At 45.3% G+C, this 18,784-nt stretch overlaps 1 protein-coding gene across 1 annotated transcript in view; it reads right to left on the bottom strand.

Moving 5' to 3' along the window:
- Window positions 1–2,995: 2,995 nt before the first annotated feature.
- LOC138956755 (uncharacterized) overlaps window positions 2,996–18,784 on the bottom strand; it is a 38,538-nt gene continuing 22,749 nt past the window's right edge. The window contains exons 5-9 of the mRNA XM_070328025.1: window positions 11,213–11,311; window positions 8,425–8,568; window positions 8,173–8,257; window positions 7,652–7,713; window positions 2,996–7,158 (exon numbers count right to left, since the gene is read on the bottom strand). Of these exons, the coding sequence (XP_070184126.1) occupies window positions 6,923–7,158; window positions 7,652–7,713; window positions 8,173–8,257; window positions 8,425–8,568; window positions 11,213–11,311 (626 nt within the window). The 3' untranslated portion in view covers window positions 2,996–6,922. The remainder of the gene's footprint in view (window positions 7,159–7,651; window positions 7,714–8,172; window positions 8,258–8,424; window positions 8,569–11,212; window positions 11,312–18,784) is intronic.

Below are 18,784 nucleotides of genomic sequence, written 5' to 3'. Positions count from 1 at the left end.
GGGACGACCAGCAGGCGGACCTGCAAGAGATCCTGAAGGATGCAGCACGGGTCCTTACAGACATACCACTTCAGACGCACCTAGAGGAGTTTACCTTCGACTTGCTGGAGAAACAGCCAGTGAGGACGAAGCAGTATCCCATGCCTCATGCCCAGAAGGAGGTGGTCAGGAAGGAAATCGCCGACATGACGAAGTTGGGCGTCATCGAGCCAGCGAACTCTCCCTACAGTTCACCAATTGTGCTTGTGAAGAAGAAGGATGGACGCGTCAGGTTCTGTGTCGACTACCGGAAGCTGAACAAGATTACGGCGTTTGACGCGGAACCCATGCCTGATGTGGACTACCTCTTCAGTCACTTGGCCAAGGCCAAGTATTTTTCAAAATTAGACCTCACCAAGGGATACTGGCAAATTCCAGTTGCCGAGGAAGATCGCCCAAAGACTGCATTTACCACTCCATTCGGCCAGTTCCAGTGGACAGTCATGCCTTTTGGTCTACAGAATGCAGGTGCCGTCTTCACTCGCATGATGAGGAAACTTTTGGAACCATTGAAGCGCGAGGACATCAGCAGTTTCATCGACGATGTGCTGATCGCGACAGAGACATGGACTGAACATCTCGACGCCCTGCGCGACGTGTTCGGAAGGTTGAAGGACGGAAATCTGGGAGCTAAACCGTCCAAGTGCTACTTGGGATTTCGGGAATTGTCTTTCCTGGGTCATGTTGTCGGCGAGGGATTGCTCGTTCCAGAGGACGACAAGATCCAGAAGATTCGGGAGGCGGAGCCACCGCGCACGAAGAAAGAAGTCAGGTCTTTCCTGGGCCTAGCCAGCTTCTACAGACGCTTCATCCCGCACTTTGCCGAAATCGCACTACCACTGACCAACCTTACCAAGAAACTACAACCGACCGTTGTAGTGTGGACTGAGGAATGCAGCTCCGCATTCAACACCCTGAAGAGGCGACTCACCAGTCAGCCTATTCTCCGACTACCAGACCTGAACAAGGACTTCGTGCTGAGGACAGACGCTTCAGGGAAGGGACTTGGGGCAGTGTTGCTTCAGGAGACAGAGGGGTTTTTGCACCCTGTTTGCTTCGCCAGCCGTAAGCTGACCTCGGCCGAGGCAGCGTATGCAACGGTTGAACGCGAGTGTCTCGCCATTGTCTGGGGCATCCAGAAGTTCGAAGCGTACCTGTACGGACGACCTTTCTGTCTGGAGACGGACCATCAACCTCTGCAATATCTTCAGGTTGCAAGGTTGGCAAACGCCAGACTTATGCGCTGGGCGTTGATTCTCCAACCGTACCAATTCACGGTACGCGTCATTCCGGGCGCCAACAATGTTGGAGCTGACTTTCTCTCTCGGGCTGTAGAGGAGAACATGACTGTGAGCGAAACCGAGGTTTCGTCTTGAAGAGGGGAGGTGTGTCACGATCGGGTGACAGAGACCAAGAAAGTGTCACTCAGTGGAGTGCCTGTTCTTGGTCGATTATGATAGAAAGCGCCTGTACGTGATATTGGGCTACAGCAGAGTTTGCTGACAGTGCTCAACGAGCACGGATGTTTCGTAGCGCACGAGTTTCACAGTGGGGGTTTTTGCTGTCATAGGGCTGACGGTTTTTCGCTGACAGCGCGCACGGGATTTTCAGGGATTAAGTTTCTCGTGTCTTTTTTCTGCTTGGGAGGCAGAATTGTGTATAGCTGGACTGGTTTTGTGACAAGGTCAGTCACGTGTTATTGGCTAGGTTGTCTGAGAGAGACACAAGGGCGGCGCACTTGACACCCAGCGGCAGAAGGGGAAGGATCTAATACACAGTTTCTAGAGTATGATGGTTTTTCACCGAATATTGTATTCGGCACTCTAGGGGGACTTCCACGAGTTATTTCTTTCTCCCTGCCACGTATTTTGCTGATGACAAGTCGTCAACATTCCTTCGTCGGCGATGGCTTTCGCATAAGGATTCGACAAGGGGTTCTGGAGGTTTTTGGTCACTGTTGACGAACAGAGGCTGTTCCAGGGAGGAAGCGGATTTTGCTTCCATGAGAGTATAATCATAGGCTTTTGAGGTAATAAATCATTATTTAACGCTGTTGATGAGTCTGTGTTGTGGAATGAAATACTCTCTGTTGTTCTTTCCAGGTTAGCGCATAATTTACTCTCTGTGACGCTAAAATACTAATCTGTATATGGTTTTTGCAGATAGGGAGAGAAGGACGGAAAATGACTGTTTTGTTGTTGTAAAAAGTCCGTTTTGTGCAGGCCCACGTGCTCGATGAGGTATTTAAAGATGACACGTTTTAAGGTGGTGGGTGAGGGGTAGCAGACATGTTTAGTGCACCGATGCTTTCTGTTTGCAGCCTTCGTTTCGTGTTCCTGTAACTGCTGCACGGCTGCCTTTGGCGGGACACTGCTAGCTGCAGACGTTGGAGCTGGGACCTGAGGAAGCTACGCTAACGTATAACCGGCTAACCAGCAGACCGGCTAACCAGCGGACCGGCTAACCAGCGAACCGGCTAACCAGCAACCCGGCTAACCAGCATACCGGCTAACCAGCATACAGAAAGAAAGCTAAGTGCACCGTGTCTTACGCACCCCGTTGACCACCGTTGTCTTTTCTTATCTGTGATTTCATTGGAGTAGTGACAACGTGGGGTGTGTGAACCCTGCATGAACTAGAGCTTTTTGAACAGAACATTCTCATTTGACTGTATTTACACGGGATCAGCGTGTTACTATAATTTTCTATATACTACTGGCATTTTGTCAGTGATCACGGGTTTTTTACGTGTTGAGAACGTAAAAGGAACATATTTTGAGTGAAGGCTCGAGGGAGGTGGCGAGTTTATACATAAACAGGCGTCTGAAACTTATACTTTTGTTGACTCTATTTAATTGTATGACTGCGAGAGTGGATCGTGGTGTGGTTAGTTAATTAGTAGTAATTAACCGGTTCATAATCACCTTAAGTGATATATTGAAACGTGACAAACATAATTGTCCAACATACGCACGCACGCGCACACGCCCAGACACATGTTGTCACAGACACACATTTAGCACACGTTACCATTAGCCATGTATTTAGTTAAAAGCAATGAAGAATGTTAAAACTAAGGTACAATGTATGTTTCAGACTGGATGTATTATATACAGGTTGTCAAAACAGTATTGCGAATTTATTATTTGTCAGCGTAACCCAAGCTATTGTGGGTTAGGCCTTGCACCTCTTGCTTCAAACATCAAGATATGTATGTTACAGGACAATGTTTCACACACAGACACAGACACAGACACACACTCACACGTACACACACAGTGCGGTTGACTACTAAGTTGCATGTCAACTCTATACATACTTCCACGTGCCTTCAAACTAAACTTGGTCACATACAAACACACACGATTAAAAACAAAATATAATTATGAACAATTCTGTACAAGACATGAAAATAATTAGATAACTATCCGCTCTTTACCCTTTTTTGCTCTACAGGATTCCCTTGTTGAATCCATGATTGCTAATGCTTGTGTAAATTATCTCGTAAGTTTGTTTCCCTGACAGTTTTGACAGGTGTTGCCACCCTGGGGGAAAACATGAGGTCTGTGTAGTTTTAGAAGACAAGGTCTCATTTTCTAAAGTGGCTGGACAACATGTCAAGGAGTTTGACTCACTTCATGAGGACCAAGGACCCACCACGGACATGCAGCAGTTGAAAATAGAACTCGGCTTTTCTCAGATAAATGAATCTTCATCAAATGTTAAGGTCACTGCTTCTGTGAAACTCCCAATTTCCCATCTTTGAAAAATAATCCAAAATGAAGGATGCATTATATAGGCGTGTATATCAGTTGTGTGCATTTCTTATTATTTTTAACAATTTCCTGATGCCCTGTGTTTTATTACAGTCACTACTATCTGTAACACAGCATATAGTTTCTCCTGTTCTGTATTTGACTGGAACTTGTCTTGAAGGTTTTGGAGGTTCAAGGGGTAATGTAAATCCTGGCACCCATCATGCAGTAAGGCACAGTGAAAACACACAGTTGCACTTTCAATTACTACACAAATCAACATTGCATGCTTCAACAAACATGCACTTCTAAAACAAAAGGAAACAAACAATTATGAATTTAATAGATAAATACATAAAACGAGATCGAGAATCCTACTTTAAGTATTTTTACTGCTCCTTATTCAAACAACCCAAGAAACGGACCAATTTGACCTTTTTTCCAATGAAAACAACTTCAACTCATTTGGACTTTACTAACACTGTCGGGGCAAAGAAAATCCAAAACTCCCTTGAAACATTGTACAATTTGAAAACAAAAAGCATCACTATCAAGAACACTTTGACATCATTGATAAAAAATTGTAATAACTTTTTTTCGTTCCCTTAAACCTTTACCGTACACGGGTGTTACGGCTGGCACTTGTGTGTAAATGTATGTATGTGTGTCGTCAATACCCTATCAGAAAAAATGCGTGTGTTATTTCTGTTCACAAACTCCTTTCTCACACACACACACAACACTCGAACAAAGCACAAAGACTAAACACAATTCCTGCCCTTTGCCCTCATACTTGTATTCAAGTGATCACACATTAACCAACAATCACAACATAATATCAATATAATATCTCATCCACTCAAAGACTCTTTCATTCAATATAACATTATTATCTCGAGTAAGATGAAAAGAAAGTCTCTCCCTTGATGATGTCGTCCTTGTTGATTCTCCGTTCAAGAATCACACATACTAGAATAATTCACATGTCGGCTCACATTTCAGTGGCCGTACATCTATTCTGGATTCATCCAATCCGTTACTACACCACTTAGCTGGTTATCTTCACTTGCCAACTCACAATACAGTGGTTACAAGTTTATTCTGGATTCTCACAATCCTATTCCACATACAAAGTTCTGTGGGTGCGCACTCTCTTCCAGGTCGCACATGTATGTTTACGCACGAACCAGCGGGTCCGACACTTGCACCATATTCACACATAATACGGGGTACACACCAGCTGCAAGTTCTCCAGCGCTGCGTTACACTTTACGTTTACTCACAAATCAGCGGGTCCGACACTTGCACCATATCACACATGATATGGGGTACACACCAGATGCAAGTTCTCCAGCGCTGCGTTACAACCCTGCGCCGACACTACTGGTCCTGGCCGCAAGGAGGGGACGCTCCTCTTCTCATCCCTCTACCCTTCGGTCGAGCGCGTCCTTGCTCCCACCGGAATGCTGTATTCTCACAGCATTTGAATCATACCAGATTCATTCACAGTAGCCACTAAACAGTTGACTCACTGCTCCTTGAGAAACATCTTACAACAGCGTAGAGTAAACACACCCTCTCCCGAGAGCGATTTCAGATGTTCTACCGGCTATCAAACATGGCCGCTTCAAGGTTATCATATTTTAGTCATCTCTGATTGGCCCGTAGCAGCCAATGACAATACAGGTCACAAGAGTCAGCCAACTATCTCAACATGTGACATTCCTACCACGCGGTCAAGTCGTGAAACTAAAAGTATGGCTAGCCAATCTGTACACATTTGTTTAAACCATCTAACACTAACTTATGTACAAATCCATTTGTCACAACGTGCTTACTTGGTCGTGGACTACCCAGAGCCTCACACAAGTATAACTTAATGTATCTCTGAAACTATTAGGAGTTTTTTGATTGAGACTTCAAACACCATATAACCTTCCTATTGAACATGTTTTAAAGCATTATCTTTGTAAACAAACAAATAAACAATGACGTCATTTGAACTACACAGTCCGGATGTTGTGGGTCATGGACGACCCATATGAAATTAAATAAGGCGTTTCCCTATTTGGATGGCGTGAGTCGTTAACGACCCATACTCTGCAAAGAGGCGGTATTAAAGTGTTTATCCCTATTCTGCTTGCGTGGGTCTTGTACGACCCATACTTTTTACGTTAAATCATTCTTTAGAAAGTATGGGTCGTACACGACCCACGGACTCGTGTCAGAATAATGTGACTGGGTGAGACATGAAGCCTGTGCTGCGACTTCTGTCTTGTGTGTGGCGCACGTTATATGTCAAAGCAGCACCGCCCTGATATGGCCCATCGTGGTCGGCTGGGCGTTAAGCAAACAAACAAACAAACAAACAAAGCATCATTCGGACTGTGTAGTCCAAAGCGTGATCCGGTGAAGGTAAACCAGTACAATATGTATTCAAACCTTTCTTCATACAGCCTATATCAACTCACTTCAATTTCTGTCAACAGTTCTACATGTGATACAAATGCATAACAACGTGATCGTCAAACTGGGTAAACCATGCAATCAAATCAATCCCACACATGTATGCCAGCTTTAATGACTTATTGCCGGGTAAAAAAATATTGCTATAAATTGCACAGCAATCCCTATTATTGCAAAACATAATATCCCTCTATCTGACATACAAGCGTTCGGCCTTAAGCCTTGGTCGATAACGACGAAACAATAGAAGACATAGTCCACTCAGACGAACAAAAAAGCTTGTCTGCCAACACGCCACCACACATCGTATATTGTCGGCACATTTTAAACTATGGCTTTTTGCATCATTCAAAAATAACTCAAAATCTTGTGGGGACAGATTTTCATAATGAAGGACCAACATTCTCTAAGAGACAAAGGCAACAATTCACAATCATCCAAAACACACAACCTTTATAACTACCTCTAATGACTTGAAAATGCCAGACTCTAAAATCATGCAATAGTAATTTGTTTGTTTCTGTTCACAAAAGTGCTCTGGCCATCAAACACTTAAGAACATGGTTGCATGATTTGAAAATCCTTATACTTTGTACATAGGCCTTACTTATAAATCCAGCTGTCCATTTTCAGTGGAAGTCACTATTTGTGGATTGCTCGTTTCAAGAAAGTTCAATGTTGACCTTTGAGGCGTCATCAGAAGCAGGAGGCGACAGCTGCATGTAGAGAGCTCTGTCAGCGTCGTCGTTGGAGTATGGGTGGGGGCTTTCGTAGTTGTTCTCTTGCACGTGCATCTTTTCTGCGTCATCCTTGTCGATTATCTCGTAGACTGTTGTATCCGCGTCTGAGATGGGGGAAGCTGAAGAAGGGCGGTCTCGGTCCTTAGTGCTTTCAGGTTCTGAAAATATGGAATAGCTTACTTGGTCACTGTACACGTCCTAAACCTTTACTGATCAACAAGTAACTTAATCATATGTAGCCATTCTTAGTACGTACTTTCCACTTACAATGTTTGATGATTACGACTCATCAGTTTGAGCCTTTCAAAAAACGTGTTACCCTGTAACTCCATTTATCCTATGCGTTTTACAAACTCTGTCTCATACATAAATGTTCTACACAAGTTTATAAAAGGCTTTCAATGTAACAAACATGCATTTGCATGCATAAACAAGCAGTGTAATTGAAATGAGTATTCCTAGATACACATCCGCAACCAGGGTTTTGATTTCAGATTTCAGGTATAGAGACACTAGGGGGTATACAGAAGCAATCAAGCATTTACTTTGTTAAAGGACATGTCAACACAAGGCATGGTGACACTTTATGTAATTGGAACACGAATTGCAAAGAAAGCTGGTCTCCAAAAGACAGTAACAACAATAACTCACCCACAGGAGGGGCCACGCGTTGGTGATTCTCTTCAATGTCTTCCCTTGATCGACGACACCAACTGAAACCAGAATAAAATAATTATATTGTGCGATAAGTTAAAAAGCAACAATAGGTAGCTTTGAATTGATCATCAATCTGAAATAATTATAAACAAATTGATTTTTTTCCCGTGCAAAAATTGATCTGTCTTGAGCAGTTATTAACTCTTTTTGGCAAAACGTATCTACATCTGAGAACAAAAAAATGCCTCGTAGTAGAGAGAGAGAGAGAGAGAGAGAGAGAGAGAGAGAGAGAGAGAGAGAGAGAGAGAGAGAGAGAGAGAGAGAGAGAGAGAGAGAGAGAGAGAGAGAGAGAGAGAGAAATCCTTACATCGCATCGTGTTGGTGTGTCTGTGTGTGTGTGTGTGTATATAATTATATGTGTGTATGCGTGTGTGTTTGTGTGTGCGTGTGTGTCTGTGTGTGTGTGTGTGTGTGTGTGTGTGTGTGTGTGTGTGTGTGTGTGTGTGCGTTCTCACCACATAATCGCAACGACCCCAATGGTTATCAGCAATGTAGCAGCGAGGGAACCCATCACAGGCACAACCCAGCTCTCCTGTTTCACTGTTCCAAAGGACGCATAATTATGCTATGATACAAGTTGCTTGCAAACACATTATTATTGTTGTTTTATTTTGACTTCTTGCACAAATGTGTATAATGTTGTTGTGTTAGTAAGATAAACGAAAATACCACGATATACTTAACAGTGTATTTCTAAACCAGCTTACCTTGCACTTGCAAGCAGAGTGGTTCTGCAAACCCTGACACGCACCCCGCCAGACAGTGTCCATCTTGATGATGACACGTGGTGTTGACCTGACAGTATCCACACGCTCTGCTGCAACCTTCTCCGTAAAACCCAGGTTGGCATTCTGAAAGAGCAATCTCTGTAGGTTATAAACATTCTAGGAGAAACAATATCACCTCCGCCCATCCATGGTATCGCGTGGTATCTTGTTGAGACTGGGGAGCGTATTCAAGACTGTCCGACAACTTGGCCTCCTCCGTATTAGCGCGATTGGGTCTATGGTCACGGCGTGAGTATCGAACACTTCTTTTTACATTTAGTCAAGTTTTGACTAAATGTTTTAACAGAGAGGGGGAATCGAGACGAGGGTCATGGTGTATGTGTGTGTGTGTGTGTGTGTGTGTTTGTGTGTGTGTGTGTGTGTGTCTGTGTGTCTGTGTGTCTGTGCGTGTGTGTGTGTAGAGCGATTCAGACTAAACTACTGGACCGATCATTATGAAATTTTACATGAGAGTTCCTGGGTATGAAATCCCCAGATGTTTTTTTCTTTTTTTCAATATATTTCTTTTATGACGTCATATCCGGCTTTTTGTAAAAGTTGAGGCGGCACTGTCACACCTTCATTTTCAATCAAATTGATTGAAATTTTGGCCAAGCAATCTTTGACAAAGGCCGGACTTCGGTATTGCATTTCAGCATGGAGGCTTAAAAATTGATTAATGACTTTGGTCATTAAAAATCTGAAAATTGTAATTAAAATTATTTTTTTATAAAACGATCCAAAATCACTTTTATTTTATTCTTCATCATGTTCTGATTCCAAAAACATATAAATATGTTATATTCGGATTAAAACCAAGCTCTGAAAATTAAAAATATAAAAATTATGATTAAAATAAAATTTCCGAAATCGTTTTGAAAACAATTTCATCTTATTTCTTGTCGGTTCCTGATTCCAAAAACATATACATATGATATGTTTGGATTAAAAACACGCTCAGAAAGTTAAAACGAAGAGAGGTACAGTAAAGCGTGCTATGCAGCACAGCGCAACCGCTACCGCGCTGAACAGGCTCGTCACTTTCACTGCCTTTTGCACTAGCGGCGGACTACGGTCATTGTGAAAAAATGCAGTGCGTTCAGTTTCATTCTGTGAGTTCCACAGCTTGACTAAATGTAGTAATTTCGCCTTACGCGACTTGTTTCTCTGTTGGCGTTGCAGCTTTGAAACAATCGCTTGTTTGCCTCAGTCCCTGTAGGTATATATTTTGCTTCTACGCTCGTTTTGTTCATGTTGATGACGGTTTCGTGAGACAAGTCAGCGAATCTATCGTGTGGAAGAAATTTCGGTAGAAAATACCCAACCCAACAGGATGAATTGATGCGTTTGCAGTTTGCTGAAGAAATGAACTGTATGAGGCTGCATGTTGAAACGGGCCATACAGCAAAACATTTTACTGCAGTAAAATTGAAATCAAGAATGCTGCAGTAAAACGGTGCTGTTGTTTTACTGCAGAAAACCTGTTTACACTTTTTCTGCAGAATTTTGTACTGGCTCATTATAATGTTATCCAGAGCACGCGAGCCCCCCTCTGTCGAGAGATGGACTCATCCAGAATTACCAATAGTTACAAACTATTATACTATCCCAGGGGGCGACGAATACAAACGCTACTTTACAAGGTCGTTCGTTTTTCTCCAGAAAAACTGTGACAGACTATTCTGCAGTAAAACAACATCACCGTTTTACTGCAGCATTCTTGATTTTAATTTTACTGCAGTAAAACCCGTTGCTTCGGCGAAAGATGACATTATGCAGAAATGCTGCAGAAAAGACAGTTTTTCTCCAGCATTTCGGTTTTTCTCCAGAATAACTGAATAATGTCATAATCTGCCAAGAGCCAGTGCAAAATGCTGCAGAAAAAGTGTAAACAGGTTTTCTGCAGTAAAACAACAGCACCATTTTACTGCAGCATTCTTGATTTCAATTTTACTGCAGTAAAATGTTTTGCTCCAGAAAAACCCGTTGCTTCGGCGAAAGATGACATTATGCAGAAATGCTGCAGAAAAGACAGTTTTTCTCCAGCATTTCTGTTTTTCTGCAGAATAACTGAATAATGCCAAAATGCTGAAGAAAAAGTGTAAACAGTTTTTCTCCAGTAAAACAACATCTCCGTTTTACTGCAGCATTCTTGATTTCAATTTTACTGCAGTAAAACTGTTTTACTGCAGAAAAAAACGTTGCTCTCGCGAAAGATGACATTATGCAGAAATGCTGCAGAAAAGAACGGTTTTTCTCCAGCATTTCTGTTTTTCTGCAGAATAACTGAATAAAGTCATCATCCGCCAAGGATACAATACAATGCGAAGTGTTCTATAATGTATGTATTGTTGTATATCTTTGTTATTCTTCTTTCTTCGAAGTACCATAGATCAATTCTTGGCCATATTTTCCAGCTGCGCATTGTTATATTATGGGAAAAACACGTTTGAACGCAAATTCGCCAAGTAATTTTGATCATTTGCTCCGGAACTGCAACGTCGATTTGCCAAAACAAAAAAAATCTGGCTCAATATGCGAGAACATGGTAGTAGTGTCATATTGTTTAAATGGGTGTGGAAGAACTGGTTATAATTAACATAGCACTCCGGCCCTGTTCTTTTTTTCGTCACACCCAAAACCGTTATTTGTTTTGGGCGACGCAGCTGTTCTAAATCCACAAACGTCTCCATATCCAGGCAAGTGAAGTTTGAGTGCGATGACTCACCTTCACAGTTGCCGTCATCACGCTGACAGGCAGGACCAGCACAGTGGGTAGAACAGGTCTGATGGCACAACTCAGGACCCCAAAATCCTTTCTTGCAGTCTGAGAAGACAAAAGAACATTGTGAGAGCCTTACACCTTTCGAGAATCTTTGGAATACAAAGCATTATTCTGTCACTGCTATTCGGGACTGTGGCACCATGTGCAGGTTTTGCAGAGTACACGACCAGATAGGCAGATATCAAACCCTAAAACATGTCAACGTTATACATGCAAACAGAAACGAGGGGACAAAGCTGAAGTTGATAACTACTGGTGGGCATTACAATACACAATACAGCATAGGGTACCTTATTGTATCGTATACACACATCTAGTCCTAGCTAGGTAGACATTGTACCTTTAACGATATATTAACCTAGTCTCATGAGGCTTAGCTCATTAAATTATTGGCTGTTTTCATCCTCTAAAATATGAGTTGCCATTGCGCCTCATTATACCCACTATAGGCTTGTTCATGTTTGTGTGCATTTTTGTTTTCCAGGCACTTTGTGCTTAGGGGGTTCGTTCTTGCTCGTGTGCACACAAGGGTGTTAAACTACTCACTTATCGCCCCCCCCCCCCCCCCCCGGCGCAAATCAAGAGCACACGATAATCCCCAAGAAATGACACTCCTCTTTCTCTCCCTCTTATTACTTACAGTTATACTCACACACCTGCGCGCGCACACACTCACATACACCTGACACACACGCAATCACTCTCGTGCGCACATACATCACACATAGCCAAGTCATGTATTGATTTTGGGCAAATAACGAGGGCAGTTTATTCAAGAGAATACCATCTGACAATGAGAGATATCATTGTGCAGTGATAAGTCCACAACAAAAAACAACAAACATTTGGTTACACTAACAACAAACACAAGGAGCCCTCACTCAAAAATTTAACACCGTGAATAATGATTACATAACAAGGTTCGAGTCGCTTCATGCACAACCTCACATCAAGTGAAGGCACAAACAGGCATGCATTTGCCTCAAAATTAAAAACATCATGCAACGGATTGCTAACAAAATACAACGGTGGATGCCGAGGGTGGATGGGGGGTAAGAAATAGTTGGCATATGCCCGCTGCGCCGCGCTGGTAAGGACTGACCACAATGTGTTGCTCTCCCGTTCTTATAGACCCCCGCTGATGCATCACACGTGCAAGCCCCCCGGCAACATGGACATTGCGGCTGGGCTCTTCTCCTTGACGTTCACAAATCCTCCTCTCCCCTCTCTTTCTAATTACGGGCCTAAGTGTTGATATCCTGCTTTACTACCCTCTCTTCCCTACCTGCCAACACTGATCCCTTTAGGCCTACCTCAAGTATCTATAGCATCCTCCTCCTCCACCCGCGGCTAATCTGTCTCATTTAAATAAAGTTTATCTGACGCTGTCCGCTCTATCTAAACTCACACTTAAACTACTCACTTATCGCCCCCCCCCCCCCCCCCCCGGCGCAAATCAAGAGCACACGATAATCCCAAAGAAATGACACTCCTCTTTCTCTCCCTCTTATTACTTACAGTTATACTCACACACCTGCGCGCGCACACACTCACATACACCTGACACACACGCAATCACTCTCGTGCGCACATACATCACACATAGCCAAGTCATGTATTGATTTTGGGCAAATAACGAGGGCAGTTTATTCAAGAGAATACCATCTGACAATGAGAGATATCATTGTGCAGTGATAAGTCCCAAATTAGAGGTACTACTCGTTATTCAGCCCAACTAAAGACAGTATACTAGGTTAGAGGTGGGAGGTTTAGGATTGTTGTGGAGGAGTTGCCTGGGCTACATGTGATCTGTAAGATGATATTTTGTGGCAGCTGGTCTAAGTAGCCTAAGTACGCGTTGCTTTTCCAATCCCCCATCACCTTGACAATTTTCCCCGGCACACCACAACTCAACGCCCACGCGGCACCACCCCGCCGAAAGCTGTGGCTGGAGAAGTTATTAAAGTCTGATCCTTTCATTGGGAAGACCTGCGCCTTGGGGTCCATCGGCCCCAACAAAGCCAAGGTAACACAGCGGTCACGGCAGACACTGGACACAAGGGATGGAGTGACATTGCCGGGAGCTTAATTTCAACAGAGCGCTCTTTACGCTGAATCGTTTTGCTCCATTGGAGCGTTATTGACATGCCCGTACCCAGAATAACCACCTGGTCTCTTGTGAGCTGCTTACAAGGATCGAAGTTCCCGTTGTCCTGAAACAAGTTCGATCTCCGGAGAACTCCGAAAAAACTAAGAAATAGTTGGCATATGCCCGCTGCGCCGCGCTGGTAAGGACTGACCACAATGTGAAATGAAAGTTTTACGCCCTCACGGCAAAGCCATTAGGGGCATGTTACACGGGAAAACCCGGCTTTGTATGAAAATAAAAATTAAAAATGCGGGGGAGGGGGGGGGGATGTAGACAGCTGGCTGCCGGCTGCTAGAGGAGACCTGAAGTGGGCTAGGGACCTGGTTGGGACGTCTTGGGTCAGTGCTGAAATGGTTACTTTTTTGGCTGTTGGCCGAACGGACACCCGGGCTTCATATTTTTGCATGCATGTATTCGTGTTTCCAAGGCCTGAGGCTTTCGTTGTGACCCTGGGATCTTTATCGTGCGCATGCGTGCACACGGGGGTGTTCGGACACCGAGGAGAGTCTGCACAAAGTTGACTCTGGGACACACATCCCGCGCCAAACTTGGGGGTTGAACCCACGCGGATAGTAACAACCGGTTTTAAAGCCAGCGCCTCTACCGACTGGGCAACCCCCCCCCCCCCCAATTTGTTGTGGTCAGGAAGTTCCATGGAGGGCGGGGGGTATGGAGTAACACATAGTGTTTTGCTCAGAACATTCCCACCCATGCAGAGCCGCGCTATGGGTACGCATTACCGTGAAGCTGGCAGTCAGTGCTACCAAATGTCGTCTGTGTCTACCACTCGGTGGTGACTTAATGTGGGTCTATGTAAGCAGATGCCAGCGCAAGCAATCTGATGCAGAGTCAGGAGGCGGTTTGGTACAAGAGAACCTTAGAGGCCACAGCCTCGGCCGTCTAAGGGATCTGTGTGTCTGGAGGCACATTTGGTTTCTGAGGTTCAAGCGGAGCTGTTGCCTCTGCTCCCAAGTTCCCGTGTCTGGAGGCGTTTTTGGTATGGTAGCAAACCTGTAGGTTGGGGCCTCTACCTTTCAGGATGCCAGGACTACAAAATGTGTGTCTTGGGACACATTTAGCTTAAGATTCCAGAAGTGGATCTGTGCTGTGCTGGGTCTGCTGCAAGCACACTAGAACCAGCTCGCAACAGTTGAGGTGAACAAATTGGTGACCAAGACCATCATCGGTTTCTCTCCGAGTGATGGGTGTGGGCGGAGAAAGTCTCCCAGACTGAGAGCATTCTCCCTTCTGTAGCGGATGAGACTAGACATCTCTTCCTTGAGAGTGTCACAACCTTCAAACACGTGTGTGAGGTGTCCAGTCTTGCCACACTGACAGACTACCTTGTCCCAGTAGATGCGGCAAGCGACGCAACAGGCTCATGGGTCTCGGGGGGAGTGGGAGGTGGTGCCCTTTCCTATTGTAGGGGAGGTGTATCCATCCTCTCTCTTCACATGTTTGTGACAGTGTCTGCTCTCTTTCCTCTCTTTTTAGCTTGGCTAGCAGCAGTTTGGCTTCCTGGCAGGAGAGCCGAATGTCTGTCACTGGCATGGTTGACATAGCCGCTGCTTTTGCTGCTCTGTCCGCCATTTCATTTCCCCGGATTCCTGTGTGGGATGGTAGCCACATGAGGGAAAAGTCTGTTCCTTTTGTCATAATTTGGTGGGCTAAGAAATGAATTTCAGTTTGCATCTCTCCTCTGTTCTTGGTGCCATGTGCAAGTGCTTGCAACGAGGATTTTGAGTCCGTAAGGATGACCACCCCCAGGGGTGGGGTTGGCAGATCGTTTATCAGTGTGCAGGCCATGTAGATAGCAAATAACTCTGCAGAGAAGATGCTGATCCCCTTGTTTAGCTTGTATTTTCGTGTTATATCAAGTCCAGGAATCGACAAGGCACACCCAGCCTCCCCTGACTGCAGGATCGAACCATCTGTGAAGACCTGTAGGTGGCTTTTAAATCGTTGATCGATCTTTTCTTTTGCAACTGTGGCTAGCAGCAATGGGTCTTCTGCCTTTTTGAGGCCGTCTCCATAGTCTATGATCAGATTTGGGGCTTCAAGCAGCCATGGAGGGTAAGGAAGAGTACCACCTGTGACCAGCTTTTCCTTGGACAGGCCACTCTGTTCCCATATGCCCTTCACATGGTTGTATATTGGGAGCACTGTTTGGTATGTATGAGTCTTGGACTCAAGAGCTTTGTATTGCATGTGGTCGGTATCTCCCATGTCTGGGGTAAATACTTCCACTGCCGTGTTTGGGACACAGTGTTTTCTGACAGCTAGCTGTGCACATCTGAGGTGGCATTCCTCTTTCAGTGGCAGCCATCCCACTTCCTGGTAAAGTAGGGTGGAGACTGCCGATCTGGGGACCCCCAGCGCCACTTTGAGAGCGGCTCTTTCTACTCTTTCAAGCTTTACCCACTGACTGTCAGGAGCTGCAAAGAAAGCCTCTTGGCCATAGCTGAGGCGCGACCGAACAAGGGCACGGACAAGATGGATCAATGGTTTTCCGGCTGCCCACGACTCTCTGCTCAGAACCTTTATCAGGTTTAGAGAGCGTTGAGCTTTTCTCACAAGTGAGTCTATGTGTGGGCCCCAACTGAGAGAGCTTGTGAATGTCACTCCCAAGAACTTGGTTTTATCTGCTGGCACCAGCTGCACCCCATTTATGGTGATGGAACATGTCCTTTTGACAAGCTGCACTCCTGTGAAAGCCATGAACACGGTTTTTTCGGTAGATAGCTCAAAGCCATTCGTCTGCATGTAGTCAGCGATTTGGTCGACTTTTTCTTGGTACCGCCCCATTTTTGTTTTGATTGTTCTTTCTGACTTGCAGTTGACTGCTTCCCAGAGGGCCATGTCATCGGCAAACAGAGACAATGAGGCCTCCTTGAGGTTCAGATTTGCTGCATCGTGGACCATGATGCTGAACAATATGGGGGATATGATGCTTCATTGAGGCACCCCCATATCTAGGACATGTGTTTGAGAGATGGACTGCCCCACTCTAACAGCCATGGACCTGTCTGTGAGGAATTCCTGGACAAATTCCAGCAGGCGCCCTGAGATCCCCATGTTGGACATTTTCTGAATTAGCTTTCCATGCCAGACCGTGTCAAATGCTCTTCTAATGTCGAAGAAGGTTGCCAGCACTGTTCTGCCTCGTGCTTTAGCCTTCTTGATGTGGGCTGTAAGTTTTACCACATGCTCCATGCAGGCTCGACCCTTTCTGAAGCCTGCCTGGCAGAGGGGAAGAATGTTGTTCTTTTCAAGAAAGTGTTCTAGTCTGTTTTTTACAATTCTTTCGTATACCTTGCCAAGGTGAGGTGTGAGTGAAATTGGGCGGTAGCTTGTCGGCAGGTGCCGGGGTTTACCGTCTTTGGGAAGAGCAATCACCAGAGCGTTTTTCCAGGCTGAGGGAAGTTTTGAGCTCGCCCAACAGTGCTGGTAAAACTGTAGCAGCACTTCCAGCATGGGCTCAGGAAACCGGCGTATCATGTTGTATGAAGTGGGGTCTAAGCCTGTTGCGACATTTCCGGATTTTATTCCTTGGATTGCCTTCCTCAACTCATTGATACCCAGATCCTGGTTTATCGGCAGTGAGTTGTCTGCTGCTGCTCGCCCGAATTTATCTTCTTCCTTTCGACGGTAATCAGCGAGCGACTGTGGCATATGAGCTGCCTGACTGACTTTTGCAAATGTCTCAGCCAGCACCTCGGCCTTCTCAAGATTACTTTGTGTGTACTCATTCCCGTTCAGCAAAGGTTTTTCAGGCAAGAACACGTTCCTTTTGAATTTTCGCAGCTTGGTCCATACAAGGGACGCGTCTCCTTGGTTATGCACCTTTTTACAACAGAAATCTGTCCAGTAGGCTGCTTTTGCCTGTTCATTGACCGCAGCACACTCCTTTTCAACTTCTTCGAGGGCTGTTTTATTGGAGGCTGACTGATTCTTCTGATATGCTTTTGTAAAACGCCGTTTGCGCTGCACCGCAGCTCTGCATTCTTCATTCCACCAGGGGGAAGGTGCCTGTTCTCTCTTTTGAGGCCTAGAAGCGCGTTTTGGAATAGCTTGGTCAGCTGCACTGAGGATTGCCTGTCTGATGTTACCATAGTACTGGTCTATGTCATTGTCTTTGAACTCAGTCTCTCCACATATATGCGTTAGAGTCTTCTTGAACTTCTCCCAATCTGCTTTGGCACAGATGTACTTTGGCGTACGATCAACTTCAGCAGGATCAGGGTCAGCTTCATGGATGGTCGCGTGTATCAGATAGTGGTCAGATCCGAGTGTGTTGGGGTAGACCTGCCAGTCGATGGTAAGGGCAAGTTCGGGGCTAACCAGGGTAAGATCAATGGCAGATGATCTGTCTCTTTGTCGCTGGGCTTGTCTGGTGGCCGTGCCATCATTAAGTAGCACCAAATCTGAGATGCTGATGTCTTCAGCCAGCTGAGTGTCAGGGCTACTTTCTGCGTCAGCGTCCCACATCCGGTGGTGCGCGTTGAAATCCCCCATCACTACCCAGCTGCCCGAATCTGACGAGAGCTGAGTGAGCCAATTGGTACAACCCAGTGCCTTGCAGCCCCTGGGATAGTAGACGTTCACTAGATTAAGTGGCCTCCTTCCCCGCATGGAGATCTGCACTGCACACATGGAACCAAGTCCTTCCATATCTTGCATTGGTGGGTCTATAAGCTTGTATTTGAGGTCTGCCCGGATGTATGTGGCAACATGTACTCTCCCATTGTCAGCCAGGGCAACCTCGGGTGGGTAGTAGTAACCTACCAACCGTGGGAGGTTTCCTATCCTATCCGAGGCTGACTGTAGAGCAACAATATCAGTCTCAAAATTGTTCAGATGATCTACTAACAATGGCAGCCGGCTGCTAAGGCTCAGCGCATTCCACTGTAATAAAGACAGGTTTTTACTTTTCCTGGGCAATCGTGTTGAGTCGGATGGTGCCCTTTTGTGAGCCAAAGACGGACGATTTGCATTAGTTGGGCCCCCCATTGATGTCATTTGTAAAGCTAATTTCTTCCCCTTCACTCAGAGGAACCCCCGAGAGTATTGCACATAGGGCCTTATGACTGGCTGTTGCCTTGAAATGGAAGTCTGGTTTACCACAGACAGTCCTGACCACAATGTGTTGCTCTCCCGTTCTTATAGACCCCCGCTGATGCATCACACGTGCAAGCCCCCCGGCAACATGGACATTGCGGCTGGGCTCTTCTCCTTGACGTTCACAAATCCTGCTCTCCCCTCTCTTTCTAATTACGGGCCTAAGTGTTGATATCCTGCTTTACTACCCTCTCTTCCCTACCTGCCAACACTGATCCCTTTAGGCCTACCTCAAGTATCTAACATCC

The sequence above is a fragment of the Littorina saxatilis genome, unplaced genomic scaffold, assembly GCF_037325665.1.
Source record: "Littorina saxatilis isolate snail1 unplaced genomic scaffold, US_GU_Lsax_2.0 scaffold_473, whole genome shotgun sequence".
NCBI lineage: Eukaryota > Metazoa > Mollusca > Gastropoda > Littorinimorpha > Littorinidae > Littorina > Littorina saxatilis.
This window is presented reverse-complemented; position numbering and strand designations above follow the sequence as displayed.